This window comes from Diadema antillarum, unplaced genomic scaffold, assembly GCF_040938485.1.
Source record: "Diadema antillarum isolate AM-2024a unplaced genomic scaffold, OU_Dant_1.0 seq00001529_RagTag, whole genome shotgun sequence".
In the NCBI taxonomy this organism is placed as follows: Eukaryota; Metazoa; Echinodermata; class Echinoidea; order Diadematoida; family Diadematidae; genus Diadema; species Diadema antillarum.
The window spans coordinates 307,518-335,062 of record NW_027272261.1 but is presented as its reverse complement, the minus strand read 5'-3'; the positions used below and the strand labels follow the sequence as shown (position 1 = coordinate 335,062).

At 40.6% G+C, this 27,545-nt stretch overlaps 1 protein-coding gene across 1 annotated transcript in view; it reads left to right on the top strand.

Moving 5' to 3' along the window:
• The window catches only part of LOC139710403 (uncharacterized), a 106,016-nt gene extending 87,727 nt beyond the window's left edge, over window positions 1–18,289 (top strand). Inside the window, exons 15-20 of the mRNA XM_071622318.1 lie at window positions 6,642–6,748; window positions 8,886–9,087; window positions 9,818–10,057; window positions 11,423–13,889; window positions 14,179–14,356; window positions 14,863–18,289. Coding sequence (XP_071478419.1) covers window positions 6,642–6,748; window positions 8,886–9,087; window positions 9,818–10,057; window positions 11,423–13,889; window positions 14,179–14,356; window positions 14,863–16,192 — 4,524 coding nt within the window. The 3' untranslated portion in view covers window positions 16,193–18,289. The remainder of the gene's footprint in view (window positions 1–6,641; window positions 6,749–8,885; window positions 9,088–9,817; window positions 10,058–11,422; window positions 13,890–14,178; window positions 14,357–14,862) is intronic.
• Window positions 18,290–27,545: the final 9,256 nt, after the last annotated feature.

Below are 27,545 nucleotides of genomic sequence, written 5' to 3'. Positions count from 1 at the left end.
TCACATCTCTTCTGTTTCAAACATGAGAGTGAGATAGAAATTGTCTTGAAGAGAAATATCAATGTCATTTTACATTGTTTTACGGACCAGAGCTGCACTTTGTAGCAATGGTTGTTCATTAGTTTATGTGTGTCAAAACGTCAAAATGCACACGGCTGTTTTCCCAACCCCCCCCCCCCCCCTTCATTTGTTAAGTGTCAGGCGTTTGCTGACAGAAACGTATTTGTCATGGCATTATCAAATTACAGCCGTATAGTCTAACAAGCTAACCCTGACCAGATTCGTTGTGTGCCATTCTTACTGGTAGGCATTCGTCGTCTCAACGTAAGTGCATACAGAAGGATGTGACAATATTTGTCCTTGGATTTTTGCCAATTGCAATTCGTCCCATGCGGAATATCCCATGTCATATTCTCTCATTAGTGGATAGCATTAAGAGCTTGCAACCAACAGTGTTTGTGTTTGAATATAGTGGGAAGCGGATCTCATGCAGGCCATGTATGAGACTATCAATTACAATGATTGGTACGTTTGAACCCTAGACTGGTTTCAAAAACTGTCCTGTGTTTCTCTTCTTTTGGATATTTGTGGATGATGCATAATATTCATCTGTTGTTTATAGTAGGATACACCCATAGGAACTTATTACAGCATTAGGCACATTATACCTCCTGTGTCAGAGAAAGAAGAGAGAAAGGGAAAGGGGGGGGGGGGGATCAAGGAAGGAGAGGTATAGGAAGTACGGTTACAAACACCCAAGCAGTTTAATTAATTCTAATTTTCCTGTTGTAAATCCCGTCTAGCCCCTGCCTTGCCCCTTAAGCAGTCTCCAGCGTGTAGCAGCTTCCTTCTGTGCCGTCACAGGTAGGGAGCTGTGGATACACACAAAGTGTGAGAGAACTTGTCAACAGTGGTCCTTGTCCCACATGGGATCTCTCCTCTAATGATTCAGTGGCAGATATACGAGGATGGGGGAGGGAGGGAGGGTGGGGGGGGGGGGTACGGGTGGGCAGAAGTGCTGCAGTGTCAAGGCATTGAAGCAGAAATTTGCCTGCCCATGAAATATTTCCATCTTTGCGCCCCTCTTCCTGCCCCTTCTTACAGGCATTGTCTGACAATATTTGTACTTTGAAAAACAAAAAAGAAAACACAGCAAAACAGGACATATGGTCCTACATGGCCACTCTTGTCTCTGATGTTGTGTAAAAATGATGGTATGAAAACCGTACAGTTGAAAATGATAGTTAAAGGCCTCAAGACGAGTAATGAAAATCTGTAGGGGACATTATTTATACCATGCTCAGTTTTCTCCCATAGACATTAGTGGGCAATAGTTGTCAAAATATGGAAAGAGTTTACTAGAATGATGATATTTCTCTGTACATTCTGATAGTGACAATGTAATTTTCAAACATTTTCATATGCTTGAGTGTTTCTTCATCCTATTCAACATCACTTCACAACTCAGTCAGCAAGTTGTGATAGCATTTAAACTAAGGCGCCACGATATTGAACACAGAGCTGCCATTTAAAAAAAAAATACATAATGTTTGTTCCTTTCATCAGAAATGAGCTGAATACCTTCATCAGAAATAAGCTGAATATCTTTTTGAAATGAAATATTGTGTAAACTTTTGTTCATATGCTCAGAATGTGCAATGTTTCAATCTATTAACAGTGATATGGTTTCTGTCTTCAAAGTGGTCTGTACTGTTCACCAGTATGCCTAAGAGTGTCTCTAATGACAGTTTCGCAGTGTGAACATTTTGTTATCAATTATTCAGTGGTTATTTTCACGCTGCTTTGTCCAGAGGTGAGGTATGAGTGTTTATTGAGAGGTCTCTGGGCAATACATATGCAACCCCCACACCCCTAATACTGTCTCAAAGGGGCGACCAATGTTGTACAGAGGCGGATAAATTTTGGTCTGGTCTGTTAGCTTCTCTCTGTACTGGTCGGGGGTTAGCTAATCACATAGACACCAATCATCAACAAATTATCAAAAGTTAGAGAGAGACTAAATATTTCTTCACGACAACAGTGAATATAAAATGCGGGAGAAGGATAGAATTTACGTTCAAAAATGTCGATGCTGCGAACAGCATATTTATTCACCGACCTGCCTTCTCGTAGGTCTGAAATTATACTTGATTACAAACACCAATTACTTGCAATTGAACACATCATTTATCACTTTACTCTTCTACACCTTTGGAGACCTTTTCATATTCTACCATCTTAATCTATGGGAAAGGGAGGGGTTTGGTTAATAGGGAAAATGATGTTAGTGGGTGTGGCCACTTATCTCGACATCGGCATGGTCGCGGGATGAGGTTCTCGCCTGCATATCGAGCTGGTCCACGGGACTGGGGCGTTTGTTAACCGGTCTGCTTTCACTGCTTCTTTAAACGATTCATCACCATTGCCGTCCACGTTGTGGCAACCTGACAGGACGCTTCAACATCTCTACTGACACATACCAGTCGACTATTTGGAGTTCATTACACCCCAGATTGGTGTAAACCAAAGTTCTGTCTCGTCGTGGTGTAAAGTTTCTCAACTTGTCGTTGTCAACCAGTTATACTTTGTTCACCAGTTAGCTCGTTAACTCTTGGCAGTCCAACCAAGATCCTTGTCACGTTCACAGCGTTGATAGAGCTTAGTTGATTAATATGGAGGGGAGCATGATGTACAAGGAAAGGGATCTGGAAGGGGATGTGGTCTCCAACTATTCATGGCCCTTCTCTATCTGCCGGTCTCTCTAATCACGCAGCTCCTCTGTTGTGTCCCCTCTCTTCTATCAATAATCTAACTCTCCTCAAACATGGTCTTTTATAACAAATTTACTGTTGGCATCCTTTCCCTAAAATTATTTCATTGGCTAAATCTTATTTTGGGGTGTGATCTTCACTGGAAATTAATTTCTTATTGGTCAGTTGTTCCATTAGCTCCTCCCATTCGTTTCTGTGGGACTCCGTTTTCTTGGATTCATCTCAATTTCTGATTAACTCGCCCACTGTCTTTTAGTTTCTTTATTTCCTTCTTCTCTGTAACCACTGGTCAAGACTTATTGTTTCTAGGATAATAAAATCATAAAACAAATGAATGCTTGTGTCCTTATGACGTCCAACGTCATCGTCATCATTTTTCTGGGTTGTTGTCCCTGAATTTGTCTTTGGAATTCCTGTCTGACCCAATGCACTAAAGTACATCAAAATAAAGGAGAAGTTCAGCTGGAGAACAACCTTCTAGCCCAGCGAGGGTCATTCATGTTTTAGGGATCAGCGGGCAAAACCACGTCATTCCCATAATTTGGATTGGGGCTTTGGGGATGGAGAGTGCGGGGAACTGACCACTAGCTGGAGAAAGTAGCCAATGTCAAACTCATAAATTCCTAGGACCAATAACTTTTCTTGGGAGAGGAGAATTGACAAAAAAAAGGAAGTCTAGCTGGAAGCCAAATAAAGGGTTTCATAAACTCCAAGAAGGGGAAAAGACTGATTCATATTGACGTCACCGGGTGACTTGGAAAACAACTGTAATGCTTCTGTTTTCTTTAACTTTCTATCCTTATTCTATTCTTTTCTTTATTATATGTGCTAGTAGCCATATGGGCTACACATATATTCCATACAATGTTGAGTGCTGCACAGTGCTTGGAACATTCCGCAGTAGAGGGAGTGATCACAAATATTCCTGGCATCTTTTTTTTTTTCCTCTTGTCTCTGTATGCATAGTTGAGATCTCGATCACTAATTACTTAAATTTTCTCAACGGGTCTATAATCATATGAATATACGTATACCCATTTTTTTGATACATAACAAAGTTGATTGTGTAGGTCTTTCCGTGTGCGATGCAATGCTGCCAGTTCTCATTGTTTAAAATCACTTTGGGAGCCATCATGCAGGAGATGGCCATGGGATGTAGTCAGTTTTCACTGAAATGTTTCTAGGAAGTTGTCACACAGTCTTACTGTTTCACACCTGCAAATGAACCGCAACAGATGCCCCTTCTCCAAACTTTGTTAGTCGTAGGCAGTCCTACGTGTCATGTTTCCAGGAATCGTCGGTGAAGTGCCCCAGCTCATACACCTGATAATTATTGCCCTTTTCAGAATCAAGACTTTGTGGTTGTGGAATTCACAGCTGCCTCTTCTGTGGCCAAATGTGCTGGATTGCTACAGACATTAATGTTTTACTAAGTGCACTTGATTCCCCCCCCCCCCCCCCCCCCGCAAAAAAAAAAAAAAAAAACACCCCAAAAATGAATCAACCAAACAAACAACCAAAACAACCAATAACATTCAAATTGGAATTGGGGACTGAAGGACTTAATCATCATATGTGATGGTCATTTTACTTCTAGGAATTGATTAGGATTGCTATCGTGACTCAAATTGCATCTAGTTATTATGTCACATAGAGATAAATGGTGCTGATAAGTCAAACCATTGTGGGGGGGGTGAGATAAACCCATGGAACACATGTCATATGTTGTTAAAGGACAAGTCCACCTTCATATACATATAAGGATTGAGAGAATGCAGCAATATTAGTAGAACACATCAGTGAAAGTTTGAGGAAAATTGGACAATCCGTTCAAAAGTTACGAATATTTTAAGTATCTGCGCAGTCACTGCTGGAAGAGAAGACTACTACAGTGTATGATGTCACATGCGTACAACTGTATAATGAAAATAAAAGAAGAATTTCATAAAACTTTACTTTTTGAATAAAGTGCACATCTCTTCGACTTGCTACTGACGTATGTTAAGGGTAATATTATTCCCCCTGCCTTCTGAAAGAGAGAAGTGGAGTGTTCTTTTGTTATGCGAGAAAAATGGAAATATGTTGAATTTTCTTTATTCTTTCTTTATATCGTTGTACTCATGTGACATCACAAGCTATAGTAGTCTTTTCATCCAGCCATGACTGAGTACAAACTTAAAAAATTCATAACTCTTTAACGGATTGTCTGATTTTGCTCAAACTCTCACTGATGTGTTCTACTAATATTGCTGCATTCACTCAACCCACATGTCTATGAAGGTGAACTTGTCCTTTAAAGAATCCACACATTAAAAAAACCAAATGCTGTTTTTTTAAGCCAATGACTATTTGCCTCATCAAGTGTGATGTGGTTCCTCTGTTATGGGCCCTCAAGGTTACCTGTCATTTATTACTCAGTATTAGGCCCGAAAGTTTCATGATGCAGCCTTCAAATAATCTGACTTTCTGCGAAGTGGTCACATGTGCATTGAAGGTAATAGACATCTGTGGAATGCTGGATGACTCATTCTGTTTACATTACCTTGTATGCCAATTCAGGTGTGCAGTCACCTGCTCAGCTTTTGTTTAATTTTCCCTCTTTCTATATGTCACCATCCATCCGCATTCACCTGTCTGTCCTGTGATTGAAATGCTTTCCACCTAGCCGTAACATGTCATGGCTTCCTTTTGAAGCCCTGTCATTCCCGTGTCCTGTCACATTGAGTTGTATTTCGGAGTTTAAAAAAAAAGTATTTATGAAGGTACCAGTGAAGCTCAAAGTGCCTATGAGTGTAGGATTAGGCGTTTTCACATCAGCCCGATAAAAATCCAAGCTCGAGATATTTTTCGCAGAAAATAGTCAGCAAAATAGCGCGCTATTTCGAAACATCGGGCTGATGTGAAAACGCCTATTGACAAAGAAAAGACCATGTTAGAATATTCCTCTCTTTTTTTTTAATGATTGATGGACTAAAGGCTGTGAAGTGTGAAATGGTCTCTGATGAGAGTGTGTACTGTACACATAATACCAGTGTATATTTTGTTTTTTATTAGGACACTCAAATGACATACATGTATAGGCAACTAGCTTTGCTTCTCTGTGTTTTCCTTTCTGTCTTTCCTTCCTTCTGTCCTTCCTCTCCTGTCTCCCTTTTCCTTCTCTCTATCTGTTTGTAGCTCTGTAGTATCCCAGTCAACAGTTGTGTAATCCCTGTCAGGTGTTGTAAATTTGACTTGCTCTGGACAAGAAAGTAAGAACAAGGTTTATTGATTATTCCTTAGACCATATTTACACTGAAAGTGTAAAGAGGTGGGAAGGGAAAAATCCACCCCCTCCCAATCTGCCCCTCGCATGTGTACCAAAGCAGTACAGCCAATCAGATTTGTGTAAAACAAAGTGAATTATTGTAATCAACCAATCGTCTGTGCATATATTTACATTTGACCTAACCCTAACCTCTGAAATGTCACAAATCAAGAGCAAAACAAAATAAGGAAAAATAAGAACTCATTTAAATGTTGTTGCAGACAAGATATGCTTGGGGCATACAGTAAAAGTTTCAAGGTCTCTTTTATCAATTAAAAAAAAAAAACACACACACACACACAAGATGAAAGGTAGTGCATGCTTGTAGACAATCAAGAACATGACATTACTCCTGAAAACTGAATTGCCTGCGGGATAAGATATCTTGTCTTAGCATCTCCTGCTTCATACGTGCATTCCCACTTCATCCTACCCTTAACTAACATCATTGTCATTATTGTTTTTGTCTTTTTAGATTGCTTGAGAATTGTTTGGAGCATTCATGTTCTGTTTGTGCAATCCTAACCTGTACCCCAATGATCTCTCCCTTTACACTCTGATAGGCAACAGGCGAAGGGTCGTCCAAGTCCCGGGGATCTCCAGCCCTGGAAAGGAAGGATGCTACAGGAGGGGACTCCGTGTCTGGGACAGCTGGCACTGGAGAGGAGAGGTACATTTGTAGGATAAACATGAAGAGAACATCAACCTCCTTTCACCTTTTTTTTTCTCCTTCTCCTTCTTCTTTTCCTTCTTCTCCTTCTCCTACTACTTCTTCTTCTTCTTCTTCTTCTTCTTTTTCTTCTTCTTCTCCTTCTTCTTCTCTCCTTCTTCTTCTTCTTCCTCTCCTACTACTTCTTCTTCTACTTCTCCTTTTCCTTCTTCTTCATTAGCAATAGAGGTAAACATTTCTTGAAACAATGAATCCAAACAAAATGTCACAAAGAAACAAAACAGTATGAATTCTATGTAGATCTAGTGCATGTAACATACAATGTAAAACTTAGCAAGTGGGGGCTGATCATCTCTATTTATCATGTAAAAAACCTCATAATTCATTCTGATGGAACAGTTTTGAGGAGCAATTGATTGCTATTGTTATACCCCCGCCAAACGAAGTTTGAAGGGGGTATATAGGAATCAGCGGACGGTCGGTCGGGCGGTCGGGCGGTCGGGCGGTCGGGCGGTCGGTCCGTTGCAAATCTTGCGTCGCGAACTACTTCCTCAGTTTTCAACCGATTCCCATAAAACTTGGCACAGATGTGTGCCTTGGGTTGTAGATGTGCAAGACGTATTTTTTGACAGTACCCAAAAGTACGTTGCCATGGTAACGGCATATTATGGGCAAAAATGGGTACAAATCTTGCGTCGCGAACTACTTCCTCAGTTTTCAACCGATTCCCATAAAACTTGGCACAGATGTGTGCCTTGGGTTGTAGATGTGCAAGACGTATTTTTTGACAGTACCCAAAAGTACGTTGCCATGGTAACGGCATATTATGGGCAAAAATGGGTACAAATCTTGCGTCGCGAACTCCTCCCACAGTTTTTGATCAATTTTTATGAAATTAGGTACAGATGTTCATCTGAATATGTTAATGTGCAAGACACATATTTCCGCAGTGGCAAAAAGTGCGTTGCCATGGTAACGGCATGTTATTGGTAAAATATAGGGCAAAATGCTTCATGGCAAAACTGCTTCATCAGTATTCTTCCAATTATCATGGAATTCATATTGAATGTTTGTCTTAGGATATAGGTCAGCATGACACATTTCTTGACAGTGACAAAAAGTATGTTGCCATGGTAACAGCTCACATATTATGAGCCAAAATGATGGAAAATTTTGTGTTGCAAACTACTTCCTCAGTTTTTGCCCAATTTCCATGAAACTTGGTACAGATGTGTGCCTTTGGTTGTAGATGTGCAAGACGCATTTTTCGACAGTACCCGAAAGTACGTTGCCATGGTAACGGCATATTAATGGCAGAAGATCAAGGAAAGATCTTGCGGATTTAACTACTTCCTCAGTTTTTTGACCAAAGCTTATCAAATGTTGTTTTGACCCAAGCTTATGAAATGTTGTTTGGCGGGGGTATAACCAGTCGCTGTAGCGACATTTCTAGTTTTATTTCCTAACCTCTGTGATATTGTGGCTAGGTTTCCACTGTATCATGTTGCAATGCTTCCTTGTTTCAGAAAAACAAAACAAAACTGAAAGCTCCAAAGATTGCAGAAATTATGTGTATGTTCCTGGTCCTGTTCTGAATAGTACACACAACACTTCCTCACAGGGGAATCTATTGGTATGTTCAGCAAAGATAAGGGACAGGCAATTCAACTTTTTATATTGTACATGTTAGGTCGAAAAAAGTTGCTAAATCCTTGATTCAATGATGAACCCATTGCATTTAGCTTCTCCCCTTATTTCTCTGCCTATGAATGTGACCCAGTAATTGTAACCATCCTCAGGGAAGAATGAAAGAAAGAAAGAAAAAAGGAAATTCAATTGCTGCCAGCTTCTAGAAAACTGGATGCTTGACTCTTATCTATCATTTTATATTTTTTGTTTCAATTCAGTAAGGAAGACTTGAAGGGATAAGGATAGACTGCCAAATCAACACTTTTGTCATTCAGGTGTCAATATTGTTCAAAGATCCTCTGGACCTTTATGCTTGTGAGATGTATTTACCCATACTTTCGGTTCGTTTAGTTCAAGAGACACGACTTGTAAGTCTCTTAGAGATGTGTGACAGGGGGAGCCTAGTAGTCTAGATTTTTATCGTGGGGTTGGCTTTTTGTTCCTGCAGTGGGACGGAGGGGAGCCAGAATGTGGAGAGGCGGCGGGAGAAGAAGAAGTCCAGCAAGTCCAGCAAGAAGCGGCCCAAGCTGAGCATGCTGTCTGTGAGCGAGGATCAAGTGATCGAGTGCTCGCTGGAGACTCACCGGGGTGACACGGTCATCTTCAAGTTCAGCGAAGATGACCAGCATGAGGGCATTGTGGCCAAATTTGTGAGTGACCACTGAGTGACTGCCAGAGGGATGTGTAGCAATAGATTTTCTTGTCAAACTTGGACATGGCTACAGACACACAGACCCGACAATTTTCAAGCAAATAAATTCTCTGCCATGAATGAAAGCACATGAAGGGATCTACATGTGAATGGGACATAGCTACCTCCATTTACCCTACAGTATTAACAGCATAGCATTATGCCAGCTTGATTTATGAAATATGAGAACCAAAGCCAATGTAATGCAACTATGCAATATCAAGATAACCTATGAAAATGGTATCATCATACATTCTAGTTCATCTGTGCATTGCTTGTTTGTAGGTTACAGTCAAAATCTTCCTTCAGTGTCCCTCTCCATGTTTAAACGCAGACATGTGCTATTTATATGAAGACTTATACCCTGGAGAAAACTCCTCTATTACATTTTTCTAGTTTACATGAATCATTCATCTTCTAAATTCCAAGTAGAGCCATAATTTCCCTTTTTGTTGGAAACATCGCTTGTGCCAAAAATGTGAAAACGAGTATCAAACACCGAGGTAAATTCCTTATGCGGTTGTGCATTCAACGGACAGGTACAAGTTCTCAAAATTTCATTGATTCCATTGCTTTGTAGCATTGCCATTTTCATCTTATTTGCTGGGTGCAAAATTCCTGTAACAAGGGAAAGATAAGTCCACCTGTGAATTGTGAAAGCGTAAACTGATTTCCATTTCTCTGACCAGGTGGAAACCAAGCATCTGCTGGAGCAGCACGCTGCTCTCTTCAAGGAGCAGTTGCTGCGGGTGACGGAGGAGGCCAAGCGCCGCGGTCCGGTCTCCGGCCCAGAGCAAGTGCAAACGGCGGCTGGCGAGGGCGGAGCCCCCGGCACTCAGCTGCGGGACGACATGCTGTCCAGCCCCACCAAGACGGCCCCCTCGTCGGACGCCTCCCCGCCGAGTGGGGACGAATCCCAGCAGCAATTGGTATGGTCCCCACTGAACTCACCTGTCTCACCCATCTCTGAACCTACAAGCCCAAGGCTCAGCCCCCTTTATTGGCCCTCTGTGGTGGGTTGGTTGGGACTGGCCCGCTCTCCTTACTCTCTTTATTTGCTAGATTTGCAAAACAGACTGCTGTGAATCAAGCCTTGGTGTGGCTCATATCCCACATAAACTCTTAATATCCATGTGTTGTGAAGGAATGACTCGCTAGCCTGAAGTCTGTGGCTTGATTACTCCCTTCTAAACCTCACTGTAAAGCCATCCCACCCAACCTCTGTTTCCTCTGTGTGCAGTAGAGTGTTGGATGGCCTCAGGCCATTCGGACATGCAGCCAGTCACAATCCTGGTCCCAAACTCACTTTATACCAAAATGCACCTTGTTTCCATGGGTTGATAACCTGTCCCTGGTCTTTCCATGACATTTCATGGTGCATGCTCATGAGGCAGGGCTTACACATAGTCTTGCCATAATGCTTTGTATGGGAAAGTGCCTTTTCGGCCTTTTTGGGTATCTTTTACTGGTGTAATCATTTGTCTGCAGCATCAAAATTGGTTTTCCTAAACAACACATGCATTTTATTCACTTGAGAAGATTCATTCTCCCATTTGTATTTACCCCTTATTTTTGTGGTCTTTATTCTAAAAAATCTGTGCATATCTGATGTAATGGTCAGTTTTGGAAATTGTTCCATCTCAGTACTAATTTGCTTTAAGCTCTGACTAATCATAAGACTTGCTTTTCTGCTTCCTAATGTGATATATTTGAGAGAAAAATTGAGTGACTTATCATTTGATGCTGTAAATCGTAAATACTTGTATCTCAGTTATATCTTTCCCACTTCTATCATGGACTTTTCATCTCAATTAGACTTTGTTGATGACATGCCCATTGTTGTGATGATCCTTCAGAAAACTGAATGCCAAATAATGCTTTTTCATGGAGATTAAACCAACCATCACACCTTGATTTATTTAGACCAACATTGACTTAGTTGATTTTTAGAAGGATGACAAAATGCTTGCAATCAATTTTCCCTTGAGACAACATAGAATGGATTAGGAATGATATTGTAGTGAATTTCACTAATAGCATGATTGTGTATATTCTTTTGAGTGTGATGGTTATTTGAAGTGTTTTTTGAAGCTGAATAATTGGATAGCTGTGTGTGTGAAGAGTTTCTTTCTCAGATGCATTTGATTAGATATAGTGCCATTAATGATGATTTGTGGTAACTGCATGAACTTTGTCATGAATGTTCATTGATTTGTGCAAGGTTTCTTGTATGGTGACTCAAGACTTTTGCTGATTGGCTTTGTGATTATATTGTGCATCATTATGTCTTGCAGAATGCCCCGAGACAGAGCTTTGAGATGGCCGTTGCATCTCAAGCTGACCAGCAGTTGCGGCCTCAGGAGAACCAGCATCAGCCTCTATCCAGGAAAGCCAGCAGCCCACTGACAGTGGGAGGAGGAGGAGGCGGCCAGATTCAGATGTCCTCTGCAGATGGACTGTACGTGGAGCAGGGGTATCCCAAGCCTATGCAGTCCCCTCCTGTGATGGCTGATAGCTTACCCAATCCGGCCCTGATGCCATCCAGCCAGCCCATGCCAATGGATGTGGTGACCCCCCAGCCTGTGTACCCAAGTCAAGTGGGAGATGCAGTCCATGGGGTCATGCCCGGTGTGCCAGTGATGAGTGCTCCCACCTATCTGCCCATGCCCATTTATCCCTCAGGCAATGTTTACTACATGCCCGTTGTCTCGCAGGCAGGCGCACCCCAAGTTTACCTTAACCAGCAAGCCACTCAGCTGTACGGTATCCAGCATGTTGCAAACCAGCCCCATCAGCAGTTGCAGGAGCAAATCAGCCAGCAGCAGCAAATCAGCCAGCAGCAGCAAATCAGCCAGCAGCAGCTGCAGCAGGCCCAGTCTCAGATGAGGCATCCTCAGAACCAACTCCCTCAATCACAGCCCCCTGTACAGGTCCATACTCAGGGACCAACTCCAGCACAGATGCAGCAGTTGCAGACTCAAGCTCCCACACAGCAGCAAATCCCCCAGTCGCAGTCACAGCAGCAGCCTCAGCAGCAGCCCCAGCAGCAGCAGCCCCAGCAAGTTTTATCTCAACAGCAGCCGCCTCCTGTGTCAACTCAACAATCGGTGCAGCAGAAACAGCTGCCACCTCAGCAGCCACAACCAGTGCAAGCAGTGCAAACACAGCCGCCTCAAGTGTCCGCTGCCTCTGGGCAAAACCCAACTGCCCCACCATCCACACAGGCGCAGCAGCCTTCAGCTAAGACAAACCAGGCCACATCTGGAGTAGCCCGCTTGGCAGATCTTGATGCAAAATTGTCACAGCTTCACAAGAAACCAACCCCCCACCAGCAGCAGGTGCCAACCAAGGTGCCTCCTGCCCAACAACAAGGATCCCTTCACCAGACAGTCCAAACAACTCAGCATTTGGGGCAGGCAGCATCAAATGCAAGCTTCCCTGGATCATCAGCTGCACCAGTGCCACTTCATAGCCAAGTCAGTGTGAGCATTGCTCCAACAATGTCCGTGAACGCCCAGAGTTCACCTGCTACCGTGGTCACTGCAGCACACCCATCTGGTGGAATGCTGGCACCGGACTTTGTCCCCATTCAGGATGAGAGAAAATTATCAATGGACGTTCAAAATTTCCCCATCAACAACTACCTGCCCCGTCCGCTAAGTGAGCCTGCCCCAGAAGTACACATACCAGGCTCTGCCACTCCTGGCTTGCAGCCCTCTACCCCTAGTGTGGAGCCTGTTGATGATCCCTTCACAAAGGCCAGTGGAGAGAAGATGGAGGAAAAACAATTACAGACAGAACAGCCCATCCCACCTCACTCACCGAAGGCCACCTTGAGTCCTGTAAAGAAGTCACGCTTCAATGTGAACCCAGTGCCTGAAAAAGCCATACAGAGAGAAGGAAGTATAAGCGATATTACAACACAGAAAAAGATGGAGGAGGCAGTGAAAGCAGTAGGACCTGAGATAGAGAACGTAGAAGGTAGTCAAGTCCTAACAGAAAAGTCTTCCAGTCAGCCTAGTGTGAATTCTAGTGTAGATCAGCAGCCTCAGCAACAGGCAGAGAAAAAGCAAGGACGTTTTACCATTGCACCAGCACCAACACCTGTAAAAGAAAGTTCCACCAGAGACAATATGCAGGTCAGCCAGTCTTCGCAGGCACAGGATGTCAAGGATGTGATTTCGGAGTTGGTCACACAAACCGAAAAGAATGTTGGCCGCGGCAGTCACGAGGCACCAGAGCCCGTCAAGACCGCCCCCGCACCAGTGAAGACACGGGGACGTTTCCATGTCGACAAGGTTGTAGATCAAGCAGAGCCGGTCATCGACACTCCACCACCTGAGCCAGAGATGTCGCCGAGGCTACCAAGCTGGGAGGATCCAACAAGGGCTGCCATTGACAAGATGGACAGGCAGAGGCAGACATATTCTGCGACAATGTCCTTGGCACATAAGGAAGCAGCCGAGCGAGAAATGCCACCTCCTCAGCGGACAGACTGGCAGTCAGTTGGACAGGTGGTCAAGCCAGAGCGAAAGAGCAGCATGGTAGGTGGCAGTGGGAGGGGAACACCGGATAGCATCGCGTCGGATGGAAGCTCTCACTACTCGCTGCCGCCTGACGGACCCTCTCTTCCGCCACCCGAGGGGAGTGTGGCCTTTCATTCCGGAGCAAGTCACAATGTGTTTACGCAGTCTGAGGCACACAATACACCACCACTGTCAGATGTTGGGTCAGGGTCTCCTGGGCCCTCTGCCAATGTAAGTACATCGTATGGTTGAAGTACTTTGATCTACTACAATTACTGAGTGATGTGTGAGGTATCTATGTGTAATTTCACTTGAAAACTATTTGCATGTCGTGATCATGCAGGAGCTAGTCTTCAACTTATGTCACACAACTATTCTCTTTCTAATCTAATTTTACAGGTATGACATAAATAAAAGTGTTCAAGTGATCCTCTCTGTGCTCTTCATAATAATTCTGAACAAGTGTGAAATGTGATTATCATTATTATCATTGCAAAGTACAAAGAGCAGAAGATAAAAACAAGGAAACATGAAAAGTGAAAATGCTAGCAAATGTATGTCCTTGAATATTGATGTGTTCTATCAGTTGATATTTGTCTCCAACCAATCATCACATTTGTTTCTGCAGTATCAAAATGAAATGGCACAACTTCAGTTATTTGCTTCTGGCAAGGATATGGAGTTACTTGAACTTCTACAAAGGTAATTGATCATGCATCATTTATATGTGTGTATATTTTATATATATATATATATATATATATATATATATATACATTGTATATATATATATATACATATGAGGTCAAAATCATTGCACGCTGTACTCAGTAGCTGTTGGGAAATTATCTTCTTTATCTTTGTATGTATCTGGCAGACGTGAGTCATGTGACCAAAAAAAGTAGAAATGATTGTATCAAATGTATAACGTTGAAGGCGTGAGCATTTTAGTCAACTGTGCTCCTAATGGTGTTGCTCAGTATACATGTGGAAGTCAATATGAATGTTGGTACAGCCAGACTTACCAAGCACGAAAGCTGAGTTATGTCTAGAGAAGCATTTTATAAGATTGATGACATTTTCATGTCGAACAATGTCGATCATAAATTTGCAATCGTCTTGTCTATAATGTTTAATAGAACTGATTTGTTTTATAACCGTGTGGTTGAAGTCCGATTGATTTTATTTGTTGTTTTCTTTATCATCAGGCATGAGGAGGAGAGGCATAAGATGCTTCAGAAACATAAGAATGAAGTTCGAGAGTTCCTGGCTGCTCGGAAACATCCCCAGACAACGCCGCCCCAAAGCCCCCATATAAATCTACTATATCAGCCAAACATGTACGGCATGATGGGCTACCCAGTGCAAGAGAACTTTCCTGCCCAAGGCATGTGGCATGCGGGTGGCCTTCCGCTTCCCTTCAATCACTACCAGCAAGGGGTGCCAACGTTCACCCATGGACCAGGCTCAGCCTTTGGAGGTTTTCGGCGGGCCAGCCCACCTACCGTACAAGGCATGTCTTCCATTGGATCCATGGTTCCTGTCCCAGGTCATGGGGGTATGTTAGCGTACCGACACGTCAATTTGGAGATGGCTTCATCGGACTTGCCCAGTCAAGGGCCGGTCCCGGGCGCACCTGCATTGAGTGCTCCCCAGTATCAAGTGCCTACCTCCATGCATCCCCATTACTCTAGCAGCGACATGATCACCCAACAAGGTTATGTTGCTGGGCAGGGATTGAAGCGGAGCGTGAGCTACCAGTCTGTGATGCCCCAGGCTGCAGGAGGAATGTATCCCATTCAACCTAGCGCACAGCCAGCTTTCTACCCCCCATCCAGCCAGCCGATAGCAACGCCGGTAGTCAGCACAGCAAGGATGAACCCAATAACTACCATGATGCCCACAGAAGCCGTGGATCAGCCAGTTATGGTCAGCATGAACAGGTCCCCTGAGCAGCTGCCGTCAGGGATCGACAAGACGGGAGTGCAGTTCCCTGCACAGCAGCAGCAGCAGCAGCCCTGGCAGCCATCACACGTGAGGACACGGTCAGGGACAGAGAAAATTGATTACTCAAAGACTCCCGTACATTTGGGCGTGGATGACCGTGTCGCTGAGAGTATAGCGTTAAAAGGTTATCAGGCCCAGATGGACACAGGACTTGTCGAGAGGAGACTGGAGGAAGCTAGACCAGGTGGTCTAAACCAAGGTGCTCTGCTGACTGAGCCCGCAGAAATGTATGTACAGAGAGACAGTAGGGGTATGGTAGATGCCCAGCAGATTGTAAGCGAAGCCAAAGGACCTGACAGCAGTGTTTATACGATGTCGGCAGACCAAATGACCCAGCAGCACCCACACATGGCCGTGGGCCAACCAGTCGCCAAGCGCAAGGGCACCTTTGCCGACGACAAGTTCAAGAACCTCGCAGACCTGAGCAAAAAGGCACCTGTAAGGCCAGGCTTGGAGGAGAAGAAAGTCAGCCTGAATGACTTGAAGCGTGCCAAGCAGCAGCAAGATCTGCAGGGGCTAGGGACTCAGTAGTCCGTCAGATGGTGCATAGGAAGTTGGAACTTGCTGTGATGGAAAACAACAGAAGACAAATGAAAAAAACAACAACAACAACAGCAACAAAAAACAACGAATTCTTGAAAGCAAGTTGATAATATGCACTAGAAATTGTGACATCCAAGTGGCATGTCTGGGTAATGTAATTACTGATCGTGCAGAAGTCAGTCAGAAAAAAGAAAATACTCACCTTTCTGTGGTGATGATAACATGCTATTGTTAAAGGAAAATGTAATATTAATATCAATTACTGCATAGTGCTTTCACGTGTCGCTGCATAGCAAAGGGCTGTATTGTTCTTTGTGTGTAAGGCCAGTATTTGGAACACGACGTGAGAGCTGCTGCCTCACATGAGTATATGCTAATGGGAGCGGCAAAAAGAATAGCATCTCCTTCACACGGTTGTATATTGCTGCATAGAGCATGCAGGAAAGAGCATGGCAAGTTAACTTTGGTATATGTTTGGCAACACACGTTTTCATGAACTTGATGAAACAAACAATATTTTCCAGGCCATATTAGGAATTCTTCAGCTGATGACCTGTGTATTGGTGTCATGATATTCCTTGCAAGGAAAGCATGCAGATGCAGTGCATGAATTCACATAGCCAGTTATGATAATAACATGCACAGCATATGGAGTAATTAGAAGAAATTTAAGGGTAATCTCAATTCTGTCATTGCAAAGTCAGTTTCAAAAATATTGGTTGGGAGGAAGGTCTAATAGAAATCCGCTCTGTGGCTGTTGGTGATATAGGAGCAGCACGTAATTATTACATGATGCCCACGGCTTAGTATAACATAGGAATATACTACTGTTTGTAATTATAAGATGTCGTTTTCTGCCATGCAGGAAATTGCAGTGTCCCGCTGGAATTATGTCACAGTTTCTTTTGCATTCCTTGAAGCTAAAAATGTGCAGGTGTGTTGTTGGAACTAATTTACATGAACTGCTTATGTGTGTGAGTAGCTAAGTTTCTCTACAGATAGCGATGGGTTTTAGTGCTGCATGAGTTAGGCCGAGTTGGAAGAGAACTCAGTAGATGAGTGGTGTTGTTCGTTTTTGTTTGTGTGTTTGATTTTGAAACAAAGAAACTGCCTTATTTGGGGGACTGCAACATCGCGCATTTGGAAGAGCATGCAACTGAGCAAGAGAGAAGGAAATGGATGTAGCTTCCGTTGTACTGTACAACCTTTCGAGGTGCTTCTGTTTTTCAACAAGCATCGGATCTGATGAGTTGAGTCTTCGCTGGCACCTCTGTGACAGCTGTAGTGCGAGAAGAGAATCAAAAGTACAGGCATAGAAATGTGTTCCACCTATCCCCAAGATTTGTAAATATTTTGAATGCAAGTGTCTTTGGAGTGTATTTTGCAGCTAGATTTAAGCTTGGTGTTCAATTGTAATGTGCCCATTGTCCCAACAACGAAAAAAAAAAAATGGAAAGAAGAAAAGCTGTACTCTGTTACTAGTTGTTTAAAAAAACAAAAAACAAGAGACATTAATGTTTGCATATTATTTTTCATATGAATCATAAAAACAATGAACAATCATACAGGAAAACATTTTGTTATGACATGAAATGTATTCTGGCACTGTCAAATCAAATTATCTGCAGTTGAAATATACTTGTCATGAATCGCTGTGATTTCATACATACTTCTTTAAGATAAGCCTATATTCTTGAAAGGTTGGTCATAGCCATACTCAAGTGTAATCGCTAGCACACTGGCACTCTACAAAAAGCTCTGATGTAGTTTTGCAGTTTAGGAGTGCATGAACCCAGTTAGTGGGATTTAATAGTGTAGGGTTGGCGAGTCAAATTCTATGGATACACAGCTGATTACTACCCAAAAGCAGTAAACTCTGTAAGGACCACTTCCCTTTGTGGTACACCGCTACCCTGGTTTCTGTGTGGACTTTTATAACATGGGACTTATGATAAAGATATATGTAATGGTTATTGATATCCTAAAATTTTCTTTTCTTCAAAACTCAAATATCAGAGCAATATGAAACAGCTAATGGCAGATTTCATTTTGAAAAGCACTAGAAAACCCAGTACGTGTCAGGATGACCAGTGATTGAAACATTCAATTGAACTATGAAATCAATAAATATTTCTACACATGCATATCTGATTATGCACTTGCATATAATGTTGACATGCAGCATATTTTGAATCATTTCTGTCAAGTAATGGGGGGGGGGGGGGGGGGACCAGCTTTTCAAGCGTACAGGTGATTTTTCTTCTAGTTCCTGGGCATTGCCATATGTCTGTTGCAGTCTTAAAGCTGAAATGTGAAAGAACCAGCTACCATTTTCACTATACCTGTAGGTCCTAGACAGTTAATGTATCTCCCACATTTCATGATTGATGATCCAGTCCACTGTATTCTATGACTTGTGGTGAGCAAAATGCAGTTACAAAGCAAACAAATAATACAAAAAAAAAAAAATTATCTCTTTTGAATCTATGACAAGTGTTTAAAATACCCTTTCATTCATGTGTCCGTGTAGGATTCTTTCATTCCACTCCCTGGCACGACCAGTAAGAAACTGGTCACGGTCATGTAATATATGCCTTTTGCTGTAGTCATCTTGCATAGGGGATACAAAATATCAATTGTACATTTCTGTAAATAGTAACAATTGTATGACCCATATTATATATAGTTTTTGATGTTTGATGAGACTTGATATTAGCAACTTAAGAAATCAATTATCGTGAGGAAGGGGAAATTGCAGAATAAAATGCTGCCTTGCAGCTGTTAGTGAGTGTGCTTTGCGCATGTCGAGTTGTTTGGCTTGAGAGAGAGAGAGATGTATAGAAAGAGAGAGAGAGAGAGAGTGTGTGTGTGTGTGTGTGTGTGTGTGTGTGTGACTGAGTAACTGCTTGGTACATTATCATTGGTTGATAAGTCGCCAGATGCTTTGTGTTTGGTTTGCCTGTTCTTCATAATATTCTAACATTTAGAATTTTTATGTGAAGGCGGTGTTTATATTCAGCAAATACGTCCAAAATATGTCCAAAAGTTGTTTCTTGTTAAAGGAATAGTAGGGTAGGTATAGCCTGCACTCGGATGTCACCAACTCAAGTAGGAAACACAAATACAGGCATAAAGAAAAAGCAAACAAATCTCACAAATATTGTAATGCTGTGTGTGTGTGTTGTTGTTGGTTTTTTTTTTCCTCTCTTCGCTTCCACCAATTATGTATATATTTTACCAGGAATATTGGTATCAGATAAAGGCACACACCATATGCATATAAAGCATGTATATTGGAAGTAAGTAAGACATGAGTCGGGGGCTAATTCCAGTCGGTCTTTATGCAATCGTTTAAGATTGGAGTGAGTGTACAATGGCTTGATCACCACATTATGCTCACAAATGTCTGCTTTAGTGTCAGAACATCTTTTCCCAATGTACACTTGCATATGGTGGATACCTGTTCATTTCTTCTGCCTACATTTTATGCATGCAGCAAGTGTCCAGACATCACATGCTTTACCACCCTTCAAGTCGTTGTTTGTTTTTTTTTTCGTATTTTCCATCATACCCCTTGTTATTGATAAAGAAGAAAAATGAAAGGTGCCTGCTGTTGTTGTTGTTATCATTATTTATTTTTACAGTATATTTTCACACCCATTAATGCACATACCCGAAGGGTATGCATGTGATGTTCTCTTGGTGTACTTGTACAGTGATGTATCAAAAACATACTTCAAAGGTTCTATTGTTGAAATGCACCTGTTGACTTGCAGTTACAATTTTTAATTAATATTTTATTATATTTTCCCACGGCCCGTCCACATGAAAAAGTAAAAGATGTTTAGTACACTTGGAATGCAATCACAAAAATGACCATCAACGTGAAAGACAAACCGTAATGTGGCAGCAACCCTGTTCAGGCATTATGTACATTTTCATCCTATTCCAGTCGCTGCTGGTGAAATGAATTGTGTCCCTGCTCATTTTGTAGGGACATGTTATCCCTCTGTCAAATGTCATCAAAATATGCATTCATCAATCTTAAAGAAGTCGCCATCAACCCTATTGTGTTTTGCGATGACTTAAATTTTGCTGAATAGCCCTGTCAAAAATATTTTGCCCTTGTTTTACGATGGAGAATGAGCCTCTAAGTCTATAGTCGAGGAATATTTACAGGACAGTGCATTGCAGCTGAGTTTGGGTTACAGTTTTGCATAGATACAGCATGTGCAACAGTGACTTCTAATATGCTTGTGCTGTGAGAAACTTATTTCAAATTCAGAAGTTAGGACAAAAGATTATGCATGTTTTGAAATATTTCGACTAGCTATTGAGCTAGAGTTACGTTGGTCACTCCCAATGTGAGAAAATTTTGACTGAGATGGTCACCCCCAAAATGAGAAAATTTTGACTGAAATGAAAATCCTGCCATGGAGAAAGCTACCCATAGATTTATTCTTGATTTCATTGTGATAATTTACTTCAGACAATCTTGGGTTTAGGATTTATTTGTTCAATGTCAAAAATAATGTTGAGGGCATAGATTGATGATGTCAGGTTTTTGTGGGGGTTTTTTCTGTGGCAATCCATTACCATTATCACAGAGTAGAAAAGAAAATGTGGAAAATAAATGAAGTATCTTGCCACTTTTCCTGCAGCTAAAACACTTTTTTTTTTTTTTTTTGGTCTTCTTTTCTCCTTATTGCGGTTCAAAAAATACTTTTGCTTAAGCTTATGCCAGTGTATGTTAACAGGCCAGATGTTTGTGAAGAAAACAAAGAGATGAACCCTCAGAAACCATGTCTCATGCCAATGCTTGAATTGCGTTTGTTGATCATCTTTCTCCCCTGACGCAGAGACGTGCACACTTACAATATTTTACATTTCAGATAAACGAATAGATACATAAAGTAAAGCTCTGAGATCAGTTATCTGTACAGACAAGCACAGATGGAAAATGATGCAGGTTTTAGGCAAATCGAACCTGTTTGGAACACGCATCAGCTATGAGATACCTATTCTTAACTTCAGATGCTGCATTACCATAATCATAGAACCAAAAATCTTATGAGGGTTACTTGCTCTCCCAGAATTATACCGTTGTTGGCAAAGAGTGTGGCTTCTACAGTGAAGCTTGCCTCGGCATAAAGCGTGCTTTTCTCTCCATTCTGTAATGGATTGGGATCCGCTTTCCTTCTGCTTAGGTAAGATTCAACTGAGAATTGCCCTCACCTGTGTATAGCATAGTCTCTGTTTTGACATTCACACGTGCCTACTGTCTATGGATTGCTGCGCAGTAGGAATGCCCTGCTTGGGAATCACTGGTATTCGCGTTTGCATAGAAACCCGTCTTGACTGCAATGTAGCTAATAAATAGTGTGAATAAAAAGTGGTCAATAGTCACAATATGTAAGTGCTGTCATAGGGGAGAAGATTTCACAGGCGCTTTCTACTTTTTGCTGATCACTTAGTTTACATATGTCAATTCCTTATTTTATGTTATCTTGCGTACCTCCTGCACTACTTGTATTTATTTATGATTTACCATGTTTATGTTTCCTTTACACACATGTACATGTATTTATGGGCATATATTTTTTTCATTGTAAAAATAACACAGTTCATAGAGTATAAATTGATGACAAATCTGATTGTGTTGTTTCTTGACATTGCAATTTACTGATGATATATTTTCTGCTACATGATAATTATTGTATAATGCATTTGTCATTATCAAGTACATGAGTACCTTGTTGCTTGTTCATTTGATTTCTTTTATCTGCCTACTGCAAGAGCAGGAAAACAAAGATTATTTTTTGTGCAGTACTACAGTCCCTTCTGTGGTGTACCTTCCCGGGCTCTTGTTGTTGATGTAAGTGGGATGTACATAATGCGTTTGTATTTATCTTGTTTCCATCATTACTGTAATGTGTAACATGGCAGTTATCCCTCTATGATAAGAGTGTAGTGCGTAACACACATAATCCAACAGTATGATAGTAGAGTGGCATACATTTAACTAAGAATCTTATTGGAATGGCTCTTCATGCAGTGTTAATACCATGTCTTAATCTCCAGATACCGTGTGAACATGTAAACAACATAATTATGACAGTAGAAAGAATCAGTCCCTTCCTTTCTCCTTTTATGACATTTTATGGAAAATATTGATACTCTTAAGCCATATTTTGCATCAAAACAAAAGAGAATAGAATAATACAGACATTCTGTGGATGCTCGCAATCTTGTGAGAGAATAAGAGATGCATCATGTTCAATTTAGGCAGCGTTCAAGCCTCTTGTTAGTGTTTGGCCATTCTTGGCACGATGTGTGTAACGAGCTCAAAAACAGTGGTATATATCTTTAATTCTTCACTTGTAACAGATGAGCTAATGTTTTGTTCCTAGTGGCTTAAAATAGAGTAAATCAGAGCATACACATGTACATATACCAAGGTGAGGTTTTTATAACCCGTGGTGAAGTGGCGACCAGTCTTACGATAGCAAATCAACAGGTCTGGAAAGTCGGAAGCATATCTCTTGGTCCCAATGCACCATCACAATTACCATTTCTGCCGTAACAAATGATTACCAAGCGGCTTGAAGAATGTTTTCTTCTGGTGTGGCTTTGGCAGATATTCCAAGGGTGTTGATCAGTCATACTCTTACCCTACACTGTAAGTTTATGAATGAAGAAAGAGTGATGATCTTACTTGACCTCACCGTTTACCTTGCATTTGAGAAATAATTGTGGTGATGATCGAAAAGTACAATATTCTGGAAATAGTGGGATGATTCAAGACGGGTGTGGATACCGCTCAACCTCAGCTAAACAAAATCAAGGAATCATGGGTGTATGGAATCATTTGAGGATTGCTGTGTATTGGCTTGATCATCAGATTTAAAAATATAACAGAGCTGTAGAGACAAATGAAAGATTTTCAAATATGATTTGGACAGGATGGTTGGGAAACTCTGTTTTCCACCTTTGGATGCTAGTTTCATTCATCTAGTTATGAGCACATGCTTGTGAATAGCTGCTGCCATTGATCTTTTTATTATTTTTTTTTCACTTGTTTTGAAATGCAGTGCTTAATATACATTAAAAAACAAATGATGTAATACAAAAAAAAAGGTAAACAAGCCATTAAAGGTAAACAAGGGTTCAAGCATACTCCTGACTATTAGTATATTGTACTCGCGTAATACATACACATATCTATATGTACTCGACTGGCTCAATAATCTTGATGAACATTATGTCTACATTGTCATCTAAAGTGTGGGCAATGTTAATGCCATGGTGCACCAAGTATTCATATTGATTAGAATCATCCTGGATATTCTTCGCAAGGTGTACATGAAATCAAATGGAGTTGGTCTTGAAGTTAAAGGAAGATGAGGTATTTCTGAGCTATATCAATCCCACTGAGATATTTTGCACTTCATCACATTGGAGATTGCTCTTCACTAGCAGTTTTTTTGTTTTGTTTTGTTTTTAAAGGTTAGACTGGATTGCTAATGCTAATTGAACACATTGTTTGTTTTTACTCATTTTGAGCCTCTTGTGAGTTGATACATCGAAGTCAAATTATATTCAAGCCATTAAAGTTGATTCCTGGTTCATTGCAAACCATCAATATTTGGTAAACCATGCATAAATATCTCATGCAACTTTAATAGAATTGCATTGCAGTTCAGTTACTTTTATAAGCCCATATGGGAAGAGCTTTGTAATTACCGGTTAGCCCTTCTGGGTACCAGTTCACTGTTGGGAATTTTATGTGGAATAAAATCTTATGGCAGCAGCTGTATGTCGGGTAGTTAGCTATGAGAGAGCCAGGAGCGATGGGGTAGCCTGAAGCACTGCAGGGGATCGATGGGTTTGTGGAGGGGAAATGGGGGAATCTGAAGAGACTTGGATGGGTGGAGTCACTGATCAGTTGGTGGGCTATACATGTACTCCTTTTTATATCACAAGCATGAAAGCAAATGACGAATTGAGTGTGGTGTACACAGCGAAACGGTCGTGATGTTTTGTTAGCAATACACGCGCACATAGTGCGAAGGTGAGATGAGCTGGTAACATTACAAAGGAACTTGCGTTTTGAAGTTGGTTGTCGGCATGGAAACTGCCCCAGAGTGACACAGGTGTTTATTCCTCCGAGTAGTGCTAGACAAGTGTGAGAATGGTAATGTCCAGGTGCTGTATATAAATCTGCATCACTCCTTCCCAAAGGCATGTAAATACAAACAATCTTGGTTATGCACTCCGATGCTCATTCTCGTACTTTTCTTCTCTTTTCTCTTCTTTCTCTTCTTTCTCTCACATGGGACCCTTCCCATGACAGTCTGACCCCAGTTTTTGAGGTGCTGTTACGTTCCCTTTCAGGTACCCCTTTTTGTAGCAATGTTTCTTTAGAATCCTGTACATGCCATGCCAAGTTATGGCCATACCTAAAGTGTGAGCATATAACATTGTTGATATGCAGACTTGCTCCAACGTGAGAGTCAAATGATAAAGCATGAAACAACTAAAGACATGGAGAGCATCCCGTTACGAGAAATCTGAGGTTTGAGCTCTATCACAAGATATTCCCATTTTACGTATCTGTGAGCAATTTAATCCTTTTCCCTTCCTGAATAATACTTGAAAGGTAAAATTTCAAATTATTGCAAAATATGTTTACCACTGCTTAATTATATGTTGGAAGAAGTACTTGACTTTATTAATTATTATATTACCACTGTGATTAAATGAGAAACTAATAACATTTTATGGTGGTCATGTGATTTATTGACGTGTGTATGTCATACTCAGTAAACGAGAGAGATTGTGAATGGCAAGTCCTATGATATTATGCAAGAACAATGGAACAAATTTGACTTTGTATCCTGTGAAGTTAAAACACTGATCAGAAGTATTTAGTTTACTACTTCTGCTTCATTTTCTTCTTGAAAGCAGAATTTGACACATTTGTACATTATATATATATATATATATATATATATATATATATATATATATTATATAAGAAGAGGTAGAAGTAGGATAGTAATGCATTTTAGTCCAGCAGTTCTATTCAAACCAAATTTTCAACGCATATACACGCCTTTTTCAGGGTCAACATCGCAATAATGAAAATAAACAAGATGACTCTATTCTCTCTCTCTCTCTCTCTCTCTCTCTCTCTAGATATATTGAGTGATTTGTTGTAGGACACATGTTGGTTTCAATAATATTAAAAAAATGAAAAGAAAACAGAACCTAAGTTTATGCTGTCAATACCAAAAGTTATTTTTTGACACAAATTTTTGGGCTTCTTGCTCTTTATCAAGTGTATCATATCTAACACTTGATAAGGGAAGAGTAGCCCAAAATTTTGTGTATTAAAAAATAAACTTGGTATTGACAGCATGAGCTTAAGTTATATATATATATATATATATATATATATATATATATATATATATATATATATACATATATATATATATATATTACTATAAGAATATGGTACAATATCCATACTATAAACCACCCTGTATATCAGTGTTTACATAAACTAGGTCACAAAAATGATATAAAGCATAAAAGAGATAAAGAAATAAGTACATGCAAACTAGAGATGTTTTCAGGAGTATTTTTTTTAAACTGGCATTTACAGCTCTGTGTGTGTGTGTATATATATGTATATATATATATAGATATATGTGTGTGTGTGTGTGTGTGTGTGTTACATGAAGAGTCTGTTTGCAAAACTGTTTCTAAGCGATGTTTAAAAAAAAAAAATTAAAGTAAGTCCATCATCAGAGCAAAATAAAAAGCTTTTCCAGTGACGCCTCACCTGTTACATTACGATGTATATTCTTCAAGTCATAATCAATGAAATTCCATAGTTTCATATCATTTTCTTTGTGTTTGTAGCAGCTTCAGTCGCGGATATCTCATATTAATAGCATGAAGATAACTTTTTTGCGATCAAATGCTTGATGGGGGGGGGGGGGGGGGAGGAGACAGCGGTTTGAAGCAGCACAACCTTCGGGACGTTTTGAGTTATCACAATATATTGGGTGTCGGAGACAAAGGCACAATTAAACGCACGAGAACACAAATACATGTGGTGGAAGTTTCTTTTGGGAGGTCATCAGAAACGGTCACGTGGTCATGAAGGGAAGGAACCTACCTACCTAGATGTTTATTTTGACGATGTTTCCATATTGACCTTGATATAAGATTACGACTTCTGAACTTGTAGACCCCTGGAAGACCTATTTAGAATCGGATTTGTTGGACATTTATTACACATATTCTTTAGTGTAAAGAGATAACTCCTCCTATCCATTAAAAAAAAGAAACCAAAACCACTGAAGTAATTAGCCTATTAATCAAGAGACGGGAAAAGTAAGGGGTTTAATGGAAACACAATATAAAGCAAACCAATGGCGTCCGATCAATGGTCATGAAAGATCTCTCGTGGTTACTGTCCTGTAACAAAGCTGGAGGAGCGGTTGTACCATATATGGTGAACGCAAATAGACCAAGAGCTTTAATTTGTGACAGTTGTGTGGAAATACTGTACCATGCAATGGAATTCATTTCAGTCAATTACAATGGCACCTCCAATAGAGAACCTAAATCTTAATGACAAAGACGTAAGGGTCATTTGATTTTCATATGATTTTTAATATTGTCTTGCATTTTTCTTTTATCAAATTGTGAAAACACTGTAAGATAGGCCTTACCGTGTAACAAAGTGTACAGCAACATACAAATAAACCGACAAGACACTTGCAATTATAAGTGTAAATAATTCATTTTACTTGCTAGATAGTTGAAGAAAATTCATTTTCAGTGTACCTAAATTAAGATCTTGATATCCAAAGCTCCAGTACAAAATGACCTAAATTCGATTTCAATCCTGATTTGAATTTTAAAAACACCAACTCTCAAAACTTCGCTGAAGAGCACCAATATTACAGGACCGGATGGATTTGAAAAAAATCTTATATTTGGAATTCCTTGTATAAAATGTTCGAATATTTCCTGATTATTTCTCAGTATTTGAATAATGTGCAGAGTGTAAAATGAATTTGTGATGTGAAATGTGTAACATAAACATGACAAATGTGTTATATGAATTCATAATGTGCGATATGCAATGCAAAGGTGTAATACCCGTAAGTGATGTGTATAATGTAAATGAGGTTGTACATTCAGACACAAGAGGATGATCCCTTCCAATCAATGACAATCATGCAAGTCATATAGGCTATTGATGTTTTTTGGTTTTGTTTTTGTTTTTTCCTTTGTTTGCTTTGTTGTTGTTGTTGTTGCT